Below are 24,532 nucleotides of genomic sequence, written 5' to 3' on the forward strand. Positions count from 1 at the left end.
TAGAAAATTAAAGAAACTATTATATTCAATCATATAATATGTTAGAATATAATATATTGCATATTACTTATTTCCAGTAATGACCTGGTGACACTATTTTGGCAGCATCCTTTATAATGCTGGAAGAGTGTTACAGGAATTTGCGACAAAAACAACATACACGACAGCAGTCAAAGGAAACTGCCTTTAATATAATCTAATTTGTATTTTATTGTAATACTTGCAGTTCACCATTTAACACTCTACGTGAGGAAGCATGTGGAGAGTTCGACCCTTAACCCCAAACCTCTGTGTCGTCATTTCCCCAAGACTTGGCGGCGGCTGCTAATGCTGCTGAGAGGGAAAGAAAGAGTGAAGAGAGGGAGGGAGGAAAGGAGATCAACAAAGGGAGAGAGACGTCATTTTCCCCGCTTCTTGGCGCGAATCTGGCTCGTAACTATAAAAGGGAACAATCGTCGCTTCTTTCAAGCGTCTAAACAGCGAGCTGTTGTGTTTTTGCAGACTAGCTCGCTCGTTAGCAATTTTCACATTCCTTATCACAAACCCCATCTCATCTCCAGATATTGATCTCTAACTTCTTTAAAGCGTTTTAGAGTACAGTAGTCTCTTCAAGGCGGTCTTATAAATTCTTCACAATGGGGGTGAGTTTGTCTGTCCTTGTTGTTTGTTATTAGCTTTGCTCTTACTTTGGTTTTTGACAGATGTGTGCGGCAATTTGAACAAAGACTGAAGGAGGCAAATCATAATCCCAGGTTTGAGTGAGAGTGTGTGTGTGTGTGTGTGTGTGTGTGTCATGGAGGGATACGCGGAGCTCGTGAATAGCGAGGGGTGGTGGTGAGATTTTTTTTTTTTGGTGTAAAGACGTTCAGGTCCTAGACTTTTACGTGTCCAGAGATGTTGTTCAGCATCTCATGGTTGAGTTCTTGTTTCTGGTTCATTTCAGGTGGATCGTCGACTGCGCCATTTCTTTAACGCTAAGCACAATAACACTGATCCATTTAACAAGTCAAACCGTTGCTATTTTCATCAAACTGCTTGTTTGTCGTGTAAGATATGGAACAGTCGGTACATTAAAGCTATATGATGAGCATGTAAGAATTGAGTGAATGTGTAAATTGGGCATAAGGGTCTTCGTGCAGGCATTTAATCAGCGGACATGATGCCAGCAGCACTGCAAACCCCTTCACACCGCACATGCATTCATATATAATAACATCAGTATAACCTTATATTATACATTTAAGCCAGGCTTAAGTTACAATTGAGAAAAGTGAACTTCAGCATCGTCAAGCCCTTGTTTTATGAATCACGTTCATCTCCACGTGCCTGAAGAGTTCACAGCACCTGTTTCCTGATTGTTTCTTCTGCCATGTGTGTACTTGGATCTTAAAATTATCTTTATTATGTGGCTCTGGGCCTCTAGTTGTATATTAATGTTGATGATAGACAACATGTTTCTCGAATTAACTGTTAACTGCAGACCTTCATAGAAATGCAGCCATCCTATGGTGACCAGAGGTAGACTGATAGTGGATTTTGCCGATACCAATAACTAAGGTGGTGGAAATGCTGATAACGGATTATTTTGCCCATGTTTTTTTAAATCGATTTTATAGAATGTTAAAATAAATTCTTAGTCTTTCCTACTGTGACGGGCCAGACGTAGAGGCTACAAGAGTACAAAATTAATATTTCCAAGTTGCAGTTTATTGTTCAACCAAACTTCTAATAATAAACACACACACACACACACACACACAAAAAGAAAAAAGATTTGGTGCAAAATGCAGGACTTTTAACTGTAAACAAGCCCAAAACACACAAGGGATTCTTATTTTGAAATGACGAAAACTTGGCTCTGTTACAATAATATATAATTATTTACTTACCAAATTAAGCATTTTATAGCCTGTATATTCACCAGATGAAGGGTTTTGTAATTCTGTATTTCACCAGATGAGGTTTAATGAGAAATAAGGTTTATTATTATTCACCAGAAATGAAATTGGAGACGTGATTCATGTGCTGACGGGGCACGTTTCCATATAACCACATTTTTCTTTGCATGTCCTCACTTTAATTTAGAACACTAAATAACAGAATATGCATTGAAGTGAGAATAAAAATACGGATGAACTTTGTCAGTAATGGATTTAGATACAGCAAATCTCAACGAGGTGTCAGTGATTATTTTTATTTCACCTCTGCTGCTCTTATAAGAACTGTAGAATCCTCCATCGCTGGCCACAGAGTAACACGGAGGAATAAAAAAAAAAAATCTACCAGCATAGATTTTTGCAGATAATGATAGTTCCAAAAAGAAACTATCGGCACTGATTAATCGGTTAAACTGTTATATTGGCCTACCTCTAATGGTGACCTCAAACATGTCAAAAACCCTGTACAGTCACTTGCAAACAGAAAAAGTTGTGATTATAATAGTTAAAATACTGGGAGTTGTTCTGAAGGCAAAAAATATTACTTGCTTGTTATGAACCTATACAGTATATCAGGCAGGCCAATCCATTAGTTGATATTTTGACTGTTGGCTGATTATTGGTTTCTGTGTTTAAAAAATGTGGCTATTGTGTAAATATTTTGTGTATCATATCACTGCAGAGGGGGGAAAAAAAGCTGGTTGACCTATCCAAGTTGGTCTTCCAAGCTGGTCACTTGGCTCGTTAAAGGGGCGTTTAGGGCACTTTTTAAGATGGTCATGTTGGGACACCGGCTGGCCTCTGAGCTAAACCCACTGAGTACCAACTTGGCCAGGCTGGGAGACCAGCTTATGCTGGCTTTATTTGTTTTGTTTTTTCAGCATAGGTCTCCTTTGCTGTAAATAAACTATTACATTTAAGTATAATATTGCTAGACCTGCAATCAAGGTATTGTTATAGGCATCATCCATTTGAAAAGACAAATTGGTCAAATACTGTTACTTACTGTGGACTTTCCCAGAGTAGGACCCTCAGAATAGTAATGTAATTATGAAATATGACTCAGCCACAGTTTTGTTTAGTCCCTTTTTTGAGGATAATGTCTTGATTGTGCATCTGTCTCTCCATAAACATCAAGAGAAAATCAAACAGAGCAAAGGAGAAAAAGCAGAGAAGGCTTGAAGAAAGGGCAGCTATGGATGCAGTGTGTGCCAAGGTGGATGCAGCTAATAAGGTATGAGATTAAGTGGTTAACATCTCAATACTGTTGTTAAGATTATCTGAATGGAAGGATTTCCAAATGTCTCAAGATTGCTATACAGTATGTATTTAGTGTTACAGTGTTCATACAATTGAAAAGCATTAAAGCGATATTTCACCCAAAAAATGAAAATTCTCTCATTTACTCACCCTCATGCCATCCCAGATGTGGATGGCTTTCTTTCTTCTGCTAAACACAATGGCTGCATTGTGTGGACCTACAGAGCTGACATATTCTTCTAAAAATCTTTGTGTTCAGCGAAGAAAGTCATACACATCTTGGATGTCATGAGGGTGAATAATTGATGAGAGATTTACATTTTTGGGTGAACTATATCTTTAACACAGTGTTGACATTTTAACACCAATAATGACAGTGTTGCATGGTTTCTTTTCAGCTTGAAGATCCTCTAGCTGCCTTTCCAGTGTTCAAAAAGTATGACAGAAATGGGTATGCTGTCCTTTTTGTTTTCCCATTTCTTAGTCTATCAGTGAACTGGTGAACTGAAGTCATTCCTTTGTTTTTAATGTGCCATACTAATATTGTGAAAGTGTGTGAATCTGTCACAGGTTAAACCTGGAGATTGAGTGTAAACGGGTAACTGCAATCAGTCCAGACACAGCGGAATGGGCCTATGATTTGACTAGAGGCAACATGCAGACGCTGTAGGTATTGAGCAAGTCAACATGTGGGGTAATTTAACATCCCTACATTGTTTCTGCCTTGCCAGTGTGAGGCATTTTGACCTTGCCTCCAGACCTTGTTTGTGCACACATTTGCTTTGAGTCTCATTGAAGTTTAAATGCATCTTTTGGACTTAATTGAAGTTGGTGGAATGTTAAAGACCGGTTCATACTTCTGCGTTGAACCTATGCCATAGGCTCCATGTAGCTTCCATGGTTACGCGTAACCTTCGCCATAGACTAACACGCACCTCTCCAGAAATGTTACTACACGTCGTGTCACAACAACTGTGATTGGTCGGCTTTGTAACCAAAGACCATCCACCAGGATATTAAAAAATATATCTGAGGTAGTTTTGTGTTTTCTCAAAGATTAATTTAAGATCTAGCCTATCCTTTGGCATATCACACTTGCCTATATGTACTGTAAAGTCCACCTTTTAAACTTTAAAGGGGTCTTTTATTTTTCTTTATTATCTTCACTGTGGTCCACTTAAAATGTTAGTTTTTTTGACACCAAACAGTCAATTTAGTCATTTGATAATTTTCCACCCCGTCTCTGGCCCTCTGTCTGAAACGCTCGGTTTTAAGCTGCCTGGCACTTTAAGACTGTTGTGATTGGCTAACATCATGCAGCCCTTCCAATACAGGCATATTTGAAACATAGTCAGAAGAAAATGAACCAAATCGACACAACATTAAAACTACATTTCAGGGTTAACACCTAAAATACATCCAACACATTTCATCTGAATGTATCAAACTGTTCACTCAAGCACAGCATACACTATCAAACAGTCATGACATATGAAAAATTCATGAATGAAATTGGTTACTTTTTTGTCCAATAGTCCAATTTTATCTGTCCCATCTTTCAATAACAGCTCCTTGGCTTGAATCATATTTCTGAATGCACATATGTAATACAATACACATTGATGTTGGGTGCTTCAACGGCTCCAACAGGCCAAAGCAGAGATGCTGGTCTTCACATCTTGCATTTTCCCAGTTTGTTTACACATCGCCGGAAATGCATCAAAACGATCAAAGACGTTTACGATGGAAAAAGTAGCACAGATGGGTGCAGAAACGGTCCAGGATGCCTTGTGAACAGCAAGACAGCACAGCTGAATGAAACACAATGGTGGTCTCCATTTTAGAGTTATAACTTGACATTGCGTCTTTTAAAAGTGGTGCGCGATGTATGATAACGGTCAAAGCCATTCACCTAGTGCACATTTATTTAGAAAAACATGAGCAATATTTGAGCACTACTCACGAACAACATCTCAGATGTAGATGCTCAATAGTTCGGTTCACTTATAATATGCATTTAGAATGGCACTGGAGGTGCTTTTTATTTTATTTTATTATTTTTTTTTATTATTTATTTATTTTTTTTTACCAGAATTTGAATAAGAAGCAAATTAAACTACTGTGAACTTGCCTACAAACAGACACATACAGAACTTCCTGGAGAGTTCAGAATGTCAAAATAAGCGTGAGGGTTTAAAAGTTAAAGGCGCACGATTGATATATTACTATTATAATATATCATTATTATCATTTGTTTACAAATGATAATATTTAAGTTGAATGGGTTCCAAAAAATAACTGTGTGAATGAAAAGTGAACTGATATCTTACAACTAAATTGAACAAAAAAATAAATCTGAATCCTTTAAAGTCCAGATACAAGTTGAGAAAATATTGTAAAAAACAAAACGGCTTTTCTATTGATGACTTATACTAGAGTTACTGTTAATTTTGCTGCTACATTATCCAGTATACTAGTTAACAAAGTTTTTCTTAATAAGCAATACATCTATATTGAAATAATGTGTAGTTAGAGGTTTGTGTTTCTTTACATATTAAAGAGTACACCCAATTAGTTCCACACAATAATGTTAAGATATACTAAACTGATTATGCAAAAAAAACAACACTGGTATCGGATCGGGATCTGTATCGGCTGATGCTGAGATTTCCGAAATCGGAATCGGATCGGAAGAGAAAAAGTGGTATCGGTGCATCCCTAGTTGTTGTTAATTAAATTAATTAATTAGTTGTTGGGGTTTTTTTCCAGCACAGAGCATCAAAGTATGCCAAATTATTTATTTATTAATATTTAAGCAACTCCAGCATGCATGCAGTATTTGCGTGTGTGTTTTATTTGATTTTTTTTTTTTTTTTCTCTGCATGGCAGACAACATACCTAACCAACGTACCAACGTACCTAACATTTCATAACATTCACATACTTGTGAGCTTGTTACTTATGAACTTGTTTTTAATGCTAATATAGCCTTATTTAATAACTTAATTTGAATGCATGAATCTCATTGCTTTTGTTTATTAATGAAATGAATAATTGTTATAGAAATAAAGGCATTTTCTTACAATACACTTAGTGGTGTCATCGCAAAATGACAGACGAACCAACACAGAGTTATAAATGAGGCTATAAGCTACAAGGCAGGTTTGACGCAGAAGTATAATTCGGCCTTTACAAATGAAATTTAACAAAGCGGAAGAGCTTTTCTGCAGTTGGTGATTTCCACCTCTTTGGTCATTTACATACTCAAATGTCTCTGAATGATTATTATATGTTTAAATAATGTGCATGTGGTGTATGCATCTGAGAAATGTTCATGCACATTTGTTAATTTGTTTGGTTTATAACAAATGTAATTTGTTTTACATTTTTTGACAGATATGAACAGAGTGAATGGGGATGGAAGGAGAGAGAGAAGAAGGAGGAGATGAAGGATGAGAGGGCGTGGTATCTCCTTGCCCGTGATGCTGACTCTACACCTTTAGCGTTTTCACACTTTCGATTTGATGTAGAGTGTGGAGATGAGGTTTTATATTGGTAATGTTTCTTTATTAGGTCTCTATCAATTTTTACACTGTATGACTTCACTGATTCTCTGAGTAACATGACAGCAAATACTTGCGTTTGCATGTAATTAACTCTAATAAAATCTCCGCAGTTATGAAGTTCAACTGGAGAGTAAAGTCAGACGGAAAGGCCTGGGGAAATTCCTCATCCAAATCCTTCAGCTTATCGCCAACAGGTACCAAATCCAACACTCCTAGTTCTGGTGGAATTTATACCACGTGTACAGTAAGTACTTCTGCCAGTAATCATGAATCACTCAGTTTCTGGCTTTGTGTCTTTCCTCAGCACACAAATGAAAAAGGTCATGCTCACAGTATTTAAACACAATCATGGGGCTTACCAGTTCTTCAGGGAGGCTTTACAGTAAGTTCCATCCTTCTTGACTAATACATATTTAAAAAAAAAAAAAAAAAAAACTTGCCATATAGCATTCCTAAACCTCATTTGAATGCTAATTAAATACAGGGTTCTGTAATCTACCAAACACACAATAGCAGTTACCATAGCAACGGGTTCCTTGCCAATTACTGAAAAGAAAATCTGCTATCCTACTTTTTCATAACAAGCATACTCCGTTTAAAAATGTTGGTGCTATTTCGGTTTTGAAGCAGAAGTTCAAATTGCAAGATTTACACTCGCTGAGCACTTTATTAGGATTACTATACCAATACTGGGTAGGGCCTCCCTTTGCTCTCAAACAAACCTCAATTCTTCATGGCATGGATTCCACAAGATGTTGGAAACATTCCTTTGAGGTTCTGGTCCATGTTGACATGACTACATGCAATTTCTGCAGATTTGTCAGCTGCACATTCATGCTGCGAATCTCGTGTGCGTGCGTGCGTGCGGTTCAGTTTATTACCGAGAACCATTACACTCATATATATACGTACACACAGTATATACATATATGTAGGATAAACATTAAATGTTAAAGATATAGCATATGCAATTGAAGCCTGAAGTTGCGTGGTTCTCTATCTGTGCTCGCCCGTCAACAGGGCTGCTAGCTCCGGTTACAGGATAGCGCAGAGCGGCTCAAATGCACGATTCAGTCGGGCTTCCCTCAATAACGTGGCGCATACAACACATTTGAATTCTACGAGATTTTTCTATTTTAAAGCACTATGAAGCAATTTAACCAATTCAGACAGCTAAACGGCAGCGATATTCTGAACAGCGCTGACAAGGGAAAGAGAAAACGCCTGCCCTGCCCCAACATCAATTACAAGACTTTTCACATCTACACTTAAACACCCTTACTAACATTTTATCACAGTAAACTGTAAAAGAATATTTCAATACAACTGTGGAAGTTGTAGCCAAGAAAAAAAACACTGATAGCACATAGTCTCCTGTTGTGGGTATGTAAGTATTTTGGATTGAAAGACTTGCTTGATTGTTGTGGAGATGACAAACTGTCTCCTTAGTGTTTACCTCATTCCACAAGGCAATGAGCTGTAATCAAAAGATTTATGATCACATGTATGGTTTTTTTTTTTTTTTTTTTTTTCTGTTTTTATTTTTGTTTTTTCAACAACTGAAGTACCTTATATTGTTGTGGATGTCCCAATCTGGATATTGGATTTGCACTTACCAGAGAGCTCAGTAAAATATCAAAATTATATTTTGGTATCATTTGTGAGATAATGTAGTTGATTGTGTAAAATATAGCACATAATATCGTAATATCGATCGCAGGCCCTTGAATCTAATCGAAATCGCATTGTGGCAGACTTTGAGTTATTGGCAAACATCGGATCACTGGTTAAGAGAATCAGTATAAGATTGTAGCATGCTGAATCTTGCGATTTACACCCCTAGTAAATAAGACAAAGATGCTGGTGAAAGCCCCATTCGCACCACCTGCAACAATTCGACAGGATGCCATTCATTTTCAATGAAAGCACAGCGATTTCCAGTGACATGAGCAACAGAGACCATTGGTGAGGAGATGTGGCCGTGGCGAGCGACACAACAAAGCTGAGAAAAGTTTAACTTTATGCAAATGACGTGCGACGTTCAGGAGCAACTACCAATGAGAGTGAAGACAGTGGAGCTCATGTCATCCATCTCCTGTGAGATACTGGAGCCGAGTGCAGGCAAAATGGAGAGGTTATAATGTTGTGAGGGATTTCACTGTTCTGTATCACTTGTCTGTAACCACATATAATAAAACGATGATGCATGGAAAACCATTCATAGATCGTTCGTCCCGTCAATGATATTATACATTGAGCATTGCTGCAAGTTATGTAAAAACACTCTCCCCTTGCAGAATGTAAATTTTTAGAATCAAGAGAACCTTGTCAAAAGAAAATAATATCTTTTATTTACCGGCAGTACATCTAATCTGTGATCAGATTTTCTTAAGCTATGGCCAATTGTGCAGTCCACCAATAAAAAGTCACTGGCGGTGTGAACGGGCCTGAAGTCATTTGTGAGCACTTTTTAATGTTTGACTGTGTCCTTTGATGGTCAGTGAGTGAGAAAAACTTCACCTTATTGTACAGAAGATTTTGTATATACTAGATTTTCATGAATGCTAATTAAAACTTGTCTAAAGCAGGCCTTTGACCAAGCTCCTTCACACTGATTGACCGTTTGATGAAAGTTACTCCCATAATTTGCACAAAGCATTATCAGATATAAGAAAAAAGTGGATTCCTGTGATGTCCCTGCAATGCTTATGCAGTGTCAAAGTATGAATACTCTAATGGCTGTCGTCTTCCTGTCAGGTTTGAGATTGACGAAACTTCACCCAGCGTGTCGGGTTGCTGTGGAGATGACTGCTCCTATGAGATTCTGAGCCGAAGAACAAAATACGGCGAGGTCTCAGGGCATGCACATGGTGGCGGCCACTGTGGAGGCTGCTGCCATTAAGAGCGGGCCTTCCAGTATCGTTTCAGAGCTTCCTCATCCTCATTCACTTCCCTTCTCCACCGCCCATGTACACCTATTAGAAAGCCCCTAAAACACTCTTCTGTCCATCATTATCAAAGGCCCCTCTTTATGCTTGCTCTTGGTTTTAACTTTGAAAAACAAGTTTTGAATGACAGAGATGGCTGATAAAAGCCACTGTCAGCCAAAGTGACATTTCTCACCTCAGGTATTGGCATGGTGAGGCTGTATGTCTGTGTATTTCATCCAGACCAAAAAGCATCTTCCCCCAGAAATTTTCCCTCTCCTCTCAGCCATTTTATTACTGTAGTGAATGAATGCAAGTGTGGTTCATAGTGGATATTGCAGCCATTTCATCCTATACCTCTTTTCAGGGTAAATGTATTTTTTAAAAAAAAAGCTGAAGTTTGCTTAACCATCTTCTCACTTCAAGAATCTGAATACAGTGATCTGCAATGTTTATAATTAGGAATCACTAAACCTAGTCTGCCTCAGGTCATTGAATTTAAACTTCTAACAAATGTTTTTTAACAGCTATTTTAGGGAATTGTTAGATGAGGATTATGTTGATGTTTGATTCGATACAGGGATTGGCATGTTAGTTTTGGTGGACCCTTAGAAACATACTTTTGTTTTTTTTTTATCATAATCTTTTATCATGTTACTGTATATTTCACATTTCTTCACTGTATATAATCTGTTTGCCATGTACATTTTATTTGCCTTCACAAAGTCATTGGGAAAAGTGTAAAAAAAACTTAGTGACAAGAGTTAGAGAGATGATTGTTCCTGTCTTGTGCTCTTGTTAAAAACAAAAGGTCATTCCAGCTTTGTCTTGTTTACTTTGTATGCAACAAATAAAGGAATCTTGTTTGACTTATGGAAGTTCAATTGTGTTGTAACATTGTGTTTCACACTAATTTAGGTTAAACTATCCTTGAGATGTTTTGGGGTCATGAGGAACCAAATTTACCTTGATATTTTGACATATAAGAGGTCATTCTATAAAAACATACTGTAAATCTCAGAACTCTAAACTTAATCCCGTTCTCTACTTCCACAACTTTCCTTGGGGGCCCATTAATTCATAAAGCAACATATAAGCGTGGATTGCATGTGAACCAGTCAATACAATTCAAGCTTTGCAAAGGAGCTGCTATTGAAGGATAGTGCAGTTAAAAAAAAAAAAGTTTCATTCATGAATATTTTACATTTCATGACTATTTGATAGTTTATGGTGCTACTGTGATTGATTGAAGAGTTTTATATATTCAGATGCAGTGTTAAATGAGCGTTGTGTAAACCCTGAAATTTAGTTTTATAATGTTGTGAAGCTTTGTTAATTTTCTTCTGATTAAGTTTAAAATATGGCTGTATTTGAGGGGCTGCAAGATGTAAGCCATTCATAACAATGGAATAACATTGAAGTTTAAAGGAGACTCTGAGGCCAAAACTGAGCATTTCAGACAGAGGGCCAGAGACAGGGTGGAAAATTATATATTACTAAATTATGTTTTGGTGCAAAAAAAAAGTTAAATCCAATTTTACAACTTTGTTTCCATTACGATGTAATGTCAACAAACCCTGAAATAACTGCAAAAATGACTTTTTAAACAACTTTACAGCTCAAATAATACATAAGTTTTAACAGAAGAATTAATGTAAGTGCTTTTATGAAATTATAAACTTCACATTTCTGCCTCCCCCTTTTTTTTTTTCTTTTTTTTTTTTTTTTTAAGAAAAGGACGGACGAGTAGAAATTAATTTTGTGTTAATCAACATTTAGCCACAAATGCTGTCGACTGAGCTTAACTTGTATTGAACCCTAAACATTCCTTCAAGGGATACAATAGGCATTGTACGGGGCAGTGGTGGCTCAGCGGTTAAGGCTCTGGATTACAGATCGGAAGGTCGGTGGTTCAAGCCCCAGCACCGCCAAGATGTCACTGTTGGGCCCTTAAGCAGGGCCCTTGACCCTATCTGCTCCAGGGGCACTTAGCTTAGCTGGGATATGTGAAAAAAAAGAGTCTCACTGTATATGTGCAAATGTGTGATAAATAAAATTATTATTATTAATTGTAATTATTATATGTATAGAGCGGAACTACAGTAAATTGCTCCGTTTCAGGGGATTATTAAGCGTGTGGCGCAGTCGAAGCGGAAGTTGTTGGTAGTGCGCAGTAGATGAATGGGAACGATGTGATTTAATGCAGTAGCCTGTAGGAAAAGAATCACGAAGGATCGCTTTAAATTAATTAAACTCAAAGCGAGCAACAGTTGAATTGTCGGGTCTTACAGAACATTAGGGTAGAATGCAATCGATCAACCAACTAAAATATGTGTGTGTCGTTGTTATAATGCATTCGCATGGGTTGTCTCGGTGATCATCGCCCTACATTAGTCTTGATTTCAGCAGATCACCATGAGACTGAGACTGAAGCTCAAGACTGTGTTCGTGCTCTACTTCATGGTGTCACTACTCGGACTCATCTATGCGCTGATGCAGTTGGGTATGACTGTCATCACAATGTTCCTTCTTCTATCACATGGTTTTACCTGATGTAAAAGTGCAAAACTAAATGATTCATTGTTATCCATGACATTGACTCTTTTCTGTAGGTCAGCGCTGTGACTGTACAGATCATGGCATATCTAGAGATCAACAAATCTCTCAGCTGAGAGGGGAGCTGCAGAAGCTGCAGGACCACATTAAAACATCAGAACTGGCAAAAGACACCAAGAAGACTAATGTGCCTGTTATTTATGTGATAACACCTACATATGCAAGGTATGTACGTCGCTGTTACAAAAGACTGTAATGCAGGAATTCGGTAATAGCGTTTTTTATTGTTTTATGAAATAACACGGAGAAAACATTACTAATACCTGCCAGGTTGCACCGAAATAGGTGCCATGAAATATCACACCTTTGTAAACAACAACAAAAAAAAAGCCCATAGGCCGCGCTTAGATTATTTGTTTAGCTAATCAGAAGTCTTTTGCTTTCTGTCGGTCAATCATTCAACCCATATATGGACAGCAGGAAGTTGAGAGCGACGGTTTGACGGGCCCTGTTCCAAATGGCACCCTAACCCCTTGTTGTCCTCTGAGTGCAGACTTTGGTGACGTAAGCGAGTGCAGACCGATGGGGCGCTAGCCAGCAAGTCTATGACGATGCATAAGTGATTTAAGTGTGCATTTGGAACAGACTTCAAGACTTCAGTCAGATGATGCTTTTTTTATATACATAATTGTATTAATATACACGCTGTTTTACAAATGATTATTTGAAAAATCATGCCATGAATAGAAAGAGTAAAGGAACACACTTTAAACTAACTCTTGAATATTTCTTTTTATGAAATAATTCTTAGCAACCCACTGACAATAAAGTATTAGATCATTTAATCATGAACCTCTGGAAAAACAAAGGGAGGCGCTTGTGAGCACCCTTCTGAGCGCTAAAATGTATAATGGTATCCCTACGGTCTCGTGGACTTCGCGGGAACGTGCAAACGATGGTCACGAGACCGCAAGTTCACATCAAGTGTGCCATTTGGGACAGGGCCTACATACTGTACTTAATGAAGGACGCACTTCTCGGAAGTTAAAACAGTACACTCTTTAAGTATGCATGCGAGAAGTGTGAATAGATTCAAGACATGTTACGTTCAAGTCCTCCTGGGAAGTTCGTATTTACAAGGTCGAAAATCGTAAATTCGTTGTGACATATGCTCAAGTGATTTTACTCGGGGGGGGGGAGACCCCTTTTGCAATTGAATATTTTTTACTTAAGGCAGAAAGCTTTTTTTGGCACCAATGCAACAAAATGAAGTGCAAAACCACACATTAGGTGTGTTACTATGCTGCCTTCACGTGCTATCGTAATTATCAGAAATATGAGTTTCCCACTCAGAAGTTGCACATGAATGACATCTGAAGTCGTAATTACGACTGGGAAACAATTTTGATACCAGAGTATCCGAGCTGGGAGGAGATTACAGTTTCTGTAGTGAATGACATTTTTTTTTTTTTTTTTTTTCTAAATACAGCTTATTGTTAGCGCTTACCTTTTCGGCCATATTCATGTATGTACAGGTGCATCTCAATAAATTAGAATGTCGTGGAAAAGTTCATTTATTTCAGTAATTCAACTCAAATTGTGAAACTCGTGTATTAAATAAATTCAGTGCACACAGACTGAAGTAGTTTAAGTCTTTGGTTCTTTTAATTGTGATGATTTTGGCTCACATTTAACAAAAACCCACCAATTCACTATCTCAAAAAATTAGAATACATCATAAGACCAATAAAAAAAAAACATTTTTAGTGAATTGTTGGCCTTCTGGAAAGTATGTTCATTTACTGTATATGTACTCAATACTTGGTAGGGGCTCCTTTTGCTTTAATTACTGCCTCAATTCGGCATGGCATGGATGTGATCAGTTTGTGGCACTGCTGTGGTGGTATGGAAGCCCAGGTTTCTTTGACAGTGGCCTTCAGCTCATCTGCATTTTTTGGTCTCTTGTTTCTAATTTTCCTCTTGACAATACCCCATAGATTCTCTATGGGGTTCAGGTCTGGTGAGTTTGCTGGCCAGTCAAGCACACCAACACCATGGTCATTTAACCAACTTTTGGTGCTTTTGGCAGTGTGGGCAGGTGCCAAATCCTGCTGGAGAATGAAATCAGCATCTTTAAAAAGCTGGTCAGCAGAAGGAAGCATGAAGTGCTCCAAAATTTCTTGGTAAACGGGTGCAGTGACTTTGGTTTTCAAAAAACACAATGGACCAACACCAGCAGATGACATTGCACCCCAAATCATCACAGACTGTGGAAACTTAACACTGGACTTCAAGCAACTTGGGCTATGAGCTTCTCCACCCTTCCTCCAGACTCTAGGACCTTGGTTTCCAAATGAAATACAAAACTTGCTCTCATCTGAAAAGAGGACCTTGGACCACTGGGCAACAGTCCAGTTCTTCTTCTCCTTAGCCCAGGTAAGACGCCTCTGACGTTGTCTGTGGTTCAGGAGTGGCTTAACAAGAGGAATACGACAACTGTAGCCAAATTCCTTGACACGTCTGTGTGTGGTGGCTCTTGATGCCTTGACCCCAGCCTCAGTCCATTCCTTGTGAAGTTCACCCAAATTCTTGAATCGATTTTGCTTGACAATCCTCATAAGGCTGCGGTTCTCTCGGTTGGTTGTGCATCTTTTTCTTCAACACTTTTTCCTTCCACTCAACTTTCTGTTAACATGCTTGGATACAGCACTCTGTGAACAGCCAGCTTCTTTGGCAATGAATGTTTGTGGCTTACCCTCCTTGTGAAGGGTGTCAATGATTGTCTTCTGGACAACTATCAGATCAGCAGTCTTCCCCATGATTGTGTAGCCTAGTGAACCAAACTGAGAGACCATTTTGAAGGCTCAGGAAACCTTTGCAGGTGTTTTGAGTTGATTAGCTGATTGGCATGTCACCATATTCTAATTTTTTGAGATAGTGAATTGGTGGGTTTTTGTTAAATGTGAGCCAAAATCATCATAATTAAAAGAACCAAAGACTTAAACTACTTCAGTCATTGAATTTATTTAATACACGAGTTTCACAATTTGAGTTAAATTACTGAAATAAATGAACTTACAGCACTTTTTAATGTCTCTTATTCTTCCTCTCCATCTTGCTCCTCTTTCCAGGCTGGTGCAGAAGGCAGAGCTCACTCGTTTGTCTCACACCTTCCTCCATGTTCCTCAGCTCCACTGGATCGTGGTGGAGGATGCTCCCCAGCCAACTCCGCTTGTCACAGACTTCCTGGCTTCATCTGGCTTGACATACACCCATCTACACAAGCTGACCCCCAAAGACAGGAAGTTGCAGGAGGGTGATCCTAGCTGGCTGAAGCCCCGAGGTGCTGAGCAGAGGAACGAGGGTCTGAGCTGGCTTAGGGAGATGGGTGCAGCCGCTGAGGGAAAGGAAGCGGCCGCCCTTGAGGATGCTGTGGTATATTTTGCTGATGATGACAACACGTACAGCTTGCAGCTCTTTGAAGAGGTGAGATGTTCTGAGATTGTTGTTTGTATTGATGCTTAAATGTAGCACCACAGAAACAGAGATTTAAATGCAAAGCTCCTCCAGACTTAAAAGTTTGTTGTAAAACTGTAGCTAGAGCCAAGTTACGTATATATTGTTTCTAAGGGCCAAATCCTGTGAGGATTACAGAGGATTCTAAACAAGAGATCATGTTGAGACATTTCATTGGTGTTGAATGCTTAAACCTCCAGGTGGAGCTATACATCAGGTGTAACAAATGTATCAGAAGTTCTCTTTTGGAAATTTAACCAAAACCCCATTTGCACCAGTTGCAGTGGTCTTAACCTAATGGCTATGAACATTTGATGGGAGGTCTTAGGAATAGTTCTCCCAAAAATGATAATTTTGTCATCATTTACTCACCCTTATGTTGTTCCAATCCTCTGTATCACTTTTTCATTTACAAAATACACAAGATTTATTAAAAGATGTTCTGTTAGCTGATTTCCACACAATAGCAGTTGTAAGTGACTCGTTTTAAAGCTTTAAAAAACACCAAAACGTGTCATAAATGTAGTACATGCAACTTGTGCATCATATTCCATGTCTTCTAAAGGCATAAGTTCACTTTGTATGATAAACAGACCAAATTATTATGCACTAACTCAAATCAGATCAAATCATTGATCAACTCTTGTAAACAGAGCACAAATGAAATATCATGATTCTTTCAGGGCTCAACAATAAATACTTTTTTGCTGTTAGCCTGGTCGGGCTGGTAGTTCAGATTTTTTCTTGCCCTGCCAACAATAAATTTGCCTCACCAATGTATTTTTATATGTGCCAAAAAAAATGTTTTCTTAAAAAACAAAAACAACACATAATTCCTGCTATTTTCACAAAACCTTACCTTAGTTAGCCTGTTAGATAACGTTACCTTGGTTTAAATCTGCAGATTTCACAACAGCAATGTTCAGTATTTCACAGAAAACCAAATGTTTTCACGGTATAAAAAATATATATTCTGTACAAGATCAATGAATGTATGATTTTGTGACAATGCAGCACTGGCCCAATTGAGCAAGTAATGGTTCTGTCAACAGGCCTGCAACATCAAACCTTGTTGGTTTTTGCGCATCTTGACCAAATGTCAGGAAACAAGAACTAAGAACTTTTTTTTTCCTCCCCAATTTGGAATGCCCTATTCCCAATGTGCTCTAAGTCCTCGTGGTGGCATAGTGACTCGCCTCAATCCGGGTGGCGGAGGACAAATCTCAGTTGCCTCCGCGTCTGAGACCGTCAATCCATGCATCTTATCACGTGGCTTGTTGAGCACGATACCGTGGAGACATAGCGCGTGTGGAGGCCCACACTATTCTTTGCGGCATCCATGCCCCACCGAGAGCGAGAGCCACACATTATAGCAACCACGAGGACGTTACCCCATGTGACTCTACCCTCCCTAGCAACCGTGCCAATTTGGTTGCTTAGGAGACCTGGCTGGAGTCACTCAGCACACCCTGGATTCGAACCCGTTACTCCAGGGGTGGTAGTCAGCATCAATACTCACTGAGCTACCCAGGCCCCAGAACCAACATGGTTTGATGTTATTGATGTTTTGCCATATTTGATATGTGCCCAATAAAGATAAAATTTTCTTGGGACAACAGAAGTGATGTTTCAACAGTCTTTTTATTTTTATTTATTTTTTTCATTATTTTATGTGAGGACTTAATTTATTTTTTACCTTGCCTTTCTCTTACACTTTTTCCATCCTCACTCTCCTCCCCCACACCCTTCAGATCCGATACACACACCGGGTCTCCGTGTGGCCCGTGGGTCTGGTGGGAGGGATGAAGTTTGAGAGTCCTGTGGTGGAAGATGGGAAAGTTGTGCGTTTCCACACTGGCTGGCGCCCCAATCGCCCTTTCCCCATCGACATGGCTGGTTTTGCAGTGTCCCTGAGGCTGGTACTGGCCAATCCCAAAGCCTGCTTTAACGGTGATGCTCAGATGGGCTTTCTAGAAAGCAGCTTTCTTCAGCACCTGGTTACTGTGGAGGAGCTGGAACCCAAGGCAGACCTGTGCACCAAGGTAGCTCCAGTTTTCTTCTACCAGTTGCAAATATGCACATTTGTACACTGTAATCTTATTTCCTTTTTAGGTCTCAATGTATTAAGCATGCACAGTACATCAATGTGTGATGGACTAGGCCATTCATCTGCCATTAAGTAATGACACTTGGTATGCACTATAAGGAGACGGAACTATAAAGCATTTAAAGTATAGTTCACCCAAAACATGCAAGTTTTGTCATCATTTAATCACCCATGACAATGACAAAAATGTCAAAAAAGCACCATAAAAGTGTCATAGAAGTCCAAAATCTCTTGCGCTATATCCAAAGCCTTCTGAAGTATGTTTAATAGCTTTGCGTGAGGAAAAGTCAAATTTAAGTTATTCACTGATAATCTTCCCCTCTGCTTTAAATTTCAAATTGTTTTTGTGGTAGGGATATGCAAAACTACCAGTTTTCATAATTGACTAGTCGTTCGGTTGTTTGAACGACATTTCGACTATTCAATGTTAAGGATAATATATAATTAGTCTCTGTTATGTTCACATGACCCTGATCAGGCCTTTCAGAGGGATATGTGGACGCTACGAGCAGCACTTCAACATGGTAACGAATGGATATTGAACAAATAAATAGGCTAAATAACTATAACATCTTACTGCACAAAATTATCAAAGTAAGAAATAAAAGCTCCAATACTGAGTGGCACAAAACTGCTTAAAGGAATAGTTCACCCAAAAATGAAAATTTGCTGATATTTACTCACCGTAGGCCATCCAAGATCTGAGTTTCTTTCTTCATCAAAACAGAATTTAAGATTTTTAGGATTTCATTTCAGGCCTCCTCCTTTGAACAATGCAAGTGAATGTACTCCATTTTTTGACGGTCAAAAATGCATATTTAGGGTGCATCAAAATAATCCACACGACTCCAGTTGACAAATTAAGTTCTTCTGGACGCAAATGATTGATTATTTTAAGAAACAAAACAATACTTATATGCTTTTTAAATACAAATGTTCACTTCCGTACATCTCTTTGATGCGCGCTCATGAGAGGGATGACGTAAGGTCACGCGTCACGTGGAGGAGGAGTCAGGAAGTGCGTCATTGTTAACAAGAGAAGGAGAGCTGTACAAACGTTTAATTGTCTTTGCTGTAGATTTGTATTTGTATAAGTCTATTGTTCAAAATGGTCATTACTAAAAATATTAATGTAAGTAGCCGACCCAATTAATCAACTAGTCAGTTGTTAAACGACTTTTCGATTAGTCGACCACTCTAGCACATCCCTAATTTGTGGTCACTTTTTCGTATTTGTATTGAAACTTACTGCCGCAATCAGTAGCGGTATACATGAGAACCAATAACGTTTTGCGACTTTTTCATCAAACCTGACACGTTGTGTCTTAACATGCCAAGTTTGTATATGTACATGTGCGAATGAGATTTGAGAGGCTATGGCAGAGGGGAGAAAATATCATAATGCACTTTTGTTACATGGAGAAAAAAAGCTGCTCGGACAATCTGCCTAATATCTCTTTTTGCGTTTCACTGAAGAAAGAAAATAACGGGGGGGTTTGAATGACATGAACTTTAATTTTGGGTTAAATTGTCTTTTTAAATATTCCTTTAATTACTACTGGAATCATTTTCCTCTTGCTCAGGTACTGGTGTGGCACACCCGAACTGAGAAGCCAAAGATGAAGAGGGAAGACGCACTACAGAAGCAAGGGTTGGGTTCAGATCCCGATGTGGAGGTGTGAGTTCCACCTTCTCAGAACATGCCTGGACTTCTCCAAACATACATGTTGACAACTTCTAGTGTGCCAAACAGATTTACAGTCTTATGTATATGACATAACTCTGAGTCACTCTGCTAATCAACTGTTGTTACTGGGCCACACTTTTTAACACGCACAAAAACACTACAGACTTTGGCCTAAAAGAATTAGCAAAGGAAGTGATGATTCAGCTGAATACAGGGAGGGAGAGAGAAACAAAGGAAACCACAACTTGCAACCATTTATGGAAATCCATTTCCACAAAGTGTCACACCCATATGCAGTCTTTTTCCTCTATACTCTTGAACTGTATCTGAATTTTTAAATAGTGTTGAAATCAATAAGGTTGTATTTATATCTTTATGTATATATGCTTATCAGCCACAACATTAAAATCACTGACAGGTGAAGTGAATAACATTTTATTATCTCGTTACAATGGCATCTGTCAAGGGGTGGGATATATAAGGCAGCAAGTGAACAGTCAGTTCTTGAATTTCATATGTTGGAAGCAGGAAAAATGGGCAAGCGTAAAGATCTGAGTGACTTTGACAAGGGCCAAATTGTGATGGCAGATGACTGGGTCAGAGCATCTCCAAAACGGCAAGTCTTATGGGGTGTTCCTGGTATGCAATGGTTAGTACCTACCAAAAGTTGTCCATGGAAGGACAACCGGTGACAGGGTCATGGGCACCCAAGGCTCATTGATGCACGTGGGAAGCGAAAGCTTGCCCGTCTGGTCCAATCCCACAGAAGAGCTACTGTAGCACAAACTGCTGAAAAACATAATACTGGCCATGATAGAAAGGTGTCAGAACACACTGTGCATTGCAGCTTGCTCATGCTGACTCCTGTTCACCACCGAAAGCACCTACAATGGGCATGTGAGCATCAGAACTGGACCATGGAGCAATGGAAGAAGATGGTCTGGTCTGATAAATCACATTTTCTTTTAGATCATGATCCGGGTGTGTGTGCGTTGTTTACCTGGGGAAGAGATGGCAGCAGGATGCACAATGGGAAGAAGGCAGGCCAGCGGAGGCAGTGTGATGCTCTGGGCAATGTTCTGCTGGGAAACCTTGGGTCCTGGCATTCATGTGGATGTTACTTTGACATGTACCTCCTACCTAAAAATTGTTGCAGATAGCATACACTTCATGGCAACGTTATTCCCTGATGGCAGTGGCCTCTTTCAGCTGGATAATGTGCCCTGCCACATTGCAAAAATTATTCAGGAATAGTTTGATGAACATGACAAAGAGTTCAAGGTGTTGACTTGGCCTCCAAATTCCTCAGATCTCAATCCGATTGAGAAACTATGGGATGTGCTGGACCAAAAAGTCCGATCCATGGAGTCTCCATCTTGCAACTTACAGGACTTAAAGGACCTGCTGCTAAAGTCTTGGTGCCAGATACCACAGGTCACCTTCAGAGGTCTTATGGAGTCCATGCCTCTGGGTCAGAGCTGTTTTGGCGGCACGAGGTGGACCTACACGGTATTAGGCAGGTGGTTTTAATGTTGTGGCTGAGCGGTGTGTGTGTGTATGGTTTACTTGAAATATGTGTATTATGATGTATTATGTCAATGCTGGCCATGTCTCTGTTAAGGAATGCTGAAGAACAGAATGCTGTACTTGTCTGTCTCATCTCTCCTGATGTCTTGTAGTGTTTGTCTAATGTTATAATGTCAAGCTGTTGTCTTTTGTCTTAAGATTTATGTTTGTTTTTCTTTTTCTTCACTGATAAATGACGTGGAGGACGGTGACAGTACAGAGGTGATGTATATTTTTATGATTAACAAATTCTTTTGAATCTAGTCCCAATGATGTGATTTATCTGACCCTATGTCATGTTGTGTACTTTGTGCTGATAACGCTTCAAGTGACAGTGTGAAGTACAGTGACTCTATGATGTCACTTGTAAAACAACAGATGAAGAAAACATTCTCATACTATGAAAAATTTTTCAGTTCTTTTGCAGATCACTATCTCTGTACTGACGACGCTGTGAAAATAATAGATGATAAGGTTTTAATACAGTTTGTCAGATTCCATAAGCTCAAAGTTTTTCATTGTATTGCTTTAGAGCTCTACATGTTGTAGGATATTAAAGTTGAGGTGTCAATTCCCCTTGAAGCATCACTGAGTGTCAGCTTGATCATGTTCAAACACATCCGCTTTTGTTGTAAATAAAAACGGTTGCCATTGCTGATTTTGTGCTTAATATGGTATTGGAACTACTTCCAGGTCAACCTATGTCTCACACATTTGAACAGATTGACTCATTCTGACCCATCACGTTAAGAAGTTGCCATGTGAGTTACAGCACCAGAGACCACAAGGAGTGAATAACCTAGACCATACACACCCTCTGTATTATGATTCAATACTACAACTCTGCTTGGTCCTGTTGTATGCTCCCTCCACCACACAAGCGCAAGAGCACAGCTGTTTTTGTTTATGCTGATATCACCTGGGGGCTATTGCTGCTCTTCATCAGATGGTTTTTTACTTAAACTAAAGCACTGAGCAAGAATAGAATATACTGCTGTGCATTATAGTCTATAATTTTAACAGGAAAATAATGGTAAAATGCTATAGTAAAAACTTAACTGGTTAACTGCTAAAAAAATATATATAAAAAAAAACAGTACATAAAAAAAAAGTTCCAAGAAGTAACATTGTAGTAGTCATAGTAGTATGATTTCCCTTATAGTTAAAAGTGAAAATGTATATTGTGTTTAACAAGACAGTACATGTACATTTTCTATCCCTGCATGAACCATCACATTTGGTATATTTTATTGAAATATTTGTTTCTTGTATTTGAAATCAGTTATGGTACCCACTTTATATTAGGTGTCTTTAACTACTATGTACTAACATTAAAATACATACAATTCAATTAACTCTTTGTATAACTACATTTTGTTCTGCAAAATTCTCACAAGGTTCAGAGGTAGGGTTAGGTTTAGAGTTAGGGGTTAGGTTATCAGTGTAATTACAGATGTAATGCAGGTACTTTAAATGTAAGTGCAACACAACATGTATGTACATAAGTACATTGTATCAAATGCTTAAGTACATAGTAGTTAAAGACTCCTAATATACAGTGAGTCCCAGTTATGTACATTGGGTGAGTTTTGTATGACATTTTATGTTGTGTGAAAGTTTATTGCATTAGTTTAGTGTTACGTGTGTTAGGCTGATAGTGTCTTGTGTTTGTGTGAGTGACTTTGTGTGCACTGTATATATAAAGTTATTGTCCATTGCTCCTTGATAGGCCACTTTTGATTAAATTGAAGTCACATGTGCCCTTTTGTTATCCCACCTGTGTTACTGTGGTTAACCATACATGTAAAAGTGCAAAGCAGATTTTTGTAGTTCCAGTAGGTTAATATATTTACACTATATAATTTCATGATATATATGGTAGTGAACTGTAAAATATACAGGTACCTAAATGACATCCCATAATGCCTGAAACATGGCACTGTATTTTTACAGTGAATTTATGGCAACCACAGCTGGCAGATTTTTGCTGTAAATTAATAATAAAAAAATAAAAACAATGTGTACTGAAAGGTAGACCGAATACAGTTGAAAAGGTGAATATTTCCCTTCTAATGAAAGCTGAGAACATCAGTTTTGGGGGGTAATTTTTTTAATTTTCTTAATCCTATTTCATTGTGAATAAGTCATTATTTCTGAATGAAAGGAACCTTTGCTTGTTGTAATTATTGATTTTTCTACCTTTAATGTATTTTGGGACATCCTAGGATGTAAGGCCATCCCATAAGAAACATGATTGTCAATGCTCCTATAGTTTTGTTAGCTTTTATTCAGTCAGAAAGCTTAGATAAGCAATCAGATTCATGAATTAAGATAGATTGATAGATAGATAGACAGACAGACAGATATTATGCAGTGTAAATGATTTTTTAAAGTAGATTTAGTCCATTAATATGATTGTAAATGAGTATTTTGGTTGGTTTGCATGTGTGTGCATGTCACAGGATGTCTCGTATCAGGGTGAGGAAAACTAAGAGAGTATTTCCAACTGATGTGTTAGAAATGATTGAAAACAATCACAGAGTATCAAATGTGTCAGTATATTTCAAGTTAAAAGTTAAGTTAGGCATAATGCCTTATTTAAAAATTTGTGTTACAACTGTACCTGGTATGGGGACAATTGTAACAAAAGTGCTCCTTGTCTTCAAACACTAATTGTAGAAAATAGTAACAATGTATGCAGCTTTTGCCATAAATTTTGGTTGTAGACAGATAAAGGTATCTTGTGTAAAAAAAAAAAAAAAAAAAAAAAAAAATGGCATGTTTATTCTGCTCTGTATTTGTGCAGTACATCAAAAAGTGTTACAGCTGTACTCGGTCTACCCTAGTATATTGTAAAGCTACATTGGGACAGTATTGTGAAAAGTGCAACACAACTTAATTGAATTGTTTAAAAGTATTTAAAGAAACCAATTTTTACACATCATGCAAAATTACTTGCAAATAAACACGTCCACACGCACATAATTTTTTTTTTTAAATCTGTTACCCTGCAGCAGTCACTAAGTCTCTCTTAAATGCCACACCTAATATATCCAGGTATGCATTCCATTCATTCTTTTTCCAGTCTCTCTGTTTTCTCTTTCTCCATTACTGGCACTCTGTTTGCCCAGTTTTATGCTGTTTATACATTCCAACATCTTTTTCAAACTATCAGCAAAATTAAGCAAAAGCATGTGTGAACAATATGTGTTAGTGGAGACATTAGTGGAGAGGTTTTTCTTTGGAAATCCTTAATGTTGCCAGGGGGAATAATCCCCAAAACAGCGTGAATCCTGCTCCAGAGAGTCAGAATCTTTGCTAATGGTTCAATAATGGAAACACAACACTGACTAACTTTGAAACTCTTTGAAACTGTTTTTCTTTTTTGTAGCTGCTGACCTTCTTTAGTT

General features: G+C 38.3%; 2 protein-coding genes across 3 annotated transcripts; both read left to right on the forward strand.

The window, feature by feature from the left end:
- The first annotated feature begins 300 nt into the window (after nucleotides 1-300).
- On the forward strand, nucleotides 301-10,568 carry LOC127414903 (N-alpha-acetyltransferase 40). Of its 2 annotated transcripts, XM_051653299.1 has the most exons (8): nucleotides 301-641; nucleotides 3,076-3,171; nucleotides 3,596-3,648; nucleotides 3,768-3,863; nucleotides 6,594-6,752; nucleotides 6,874-6,957; nucleotides 7,068-7,145; nucleotides 9,521-10,568. In XM_051653299.1, exons 1-8 carry the CDS (start codon nucleotides 636-638, stop codon nucleotides 9,663-9,665), a joined length of 717 nt encoding a protein of 238 aa, XP_051509259.1. In that variant the 5' UTR covers nucleotides 301-635; the 3' UTR covers nucleotides 9,666-10,568. The 2 variants fall into 2 exon arrangements, with proteins under 2 accessions (XP_051509259.1, XP_051509266.1); XM_051653306.1 differs by lacking the exon at nucleotides 3,768-3,863.
- A 1,267-nt stretch (nucleotides 10,569-11,835) lies between these two features.
- LOC127414861 (galactosylgalactosylxylosylprotein 3-beta-glucuronosyltransferase 3-like) lies at nucleotides 11,836-21,778 on the forward strand. Its single transcript, XM_051653218.1, has 5 exons — nucleotides 11,836-12,193; nucleotides 12,303-12,471; nucleotides 15,378-15,732; nucleotides 17,514-17,804; nucleotides 19,453-21,778. Exons 1-5 carry the CDS (start codon nucleotides 12,106-12,108, stop codon nucleotides 19,549-19,551), a joined length of 1,002 nt encoding a protein of 333 aa, XP_051509178.1. The 5' UTR covers nucleotides 11,836-12,105; the 3' UTR covers nucleotides 19,552-21,778.
- Nucleotides 21,779-24,532: the final 2,754 nt, after the last annotated feature.

Source organism: Myxocyprinus asiaticus, chromosome 2 (genome assembly GCF_019703515.2).
Source record: "Myxocyprinus asiaticus isolate MX2 ecotype Aquarium Trade chromosome 2, UBuf_Myxa_2, whole genome shotgun sequence".
Classification (NCBI taxonomy): domain Eukaryota; kingdom Metazoa; phylum Chordata; class Actinopteri; order Cypriniformes; family Catostomidae; genus Myxocyprinus; species Myxocyprinus asiaticus.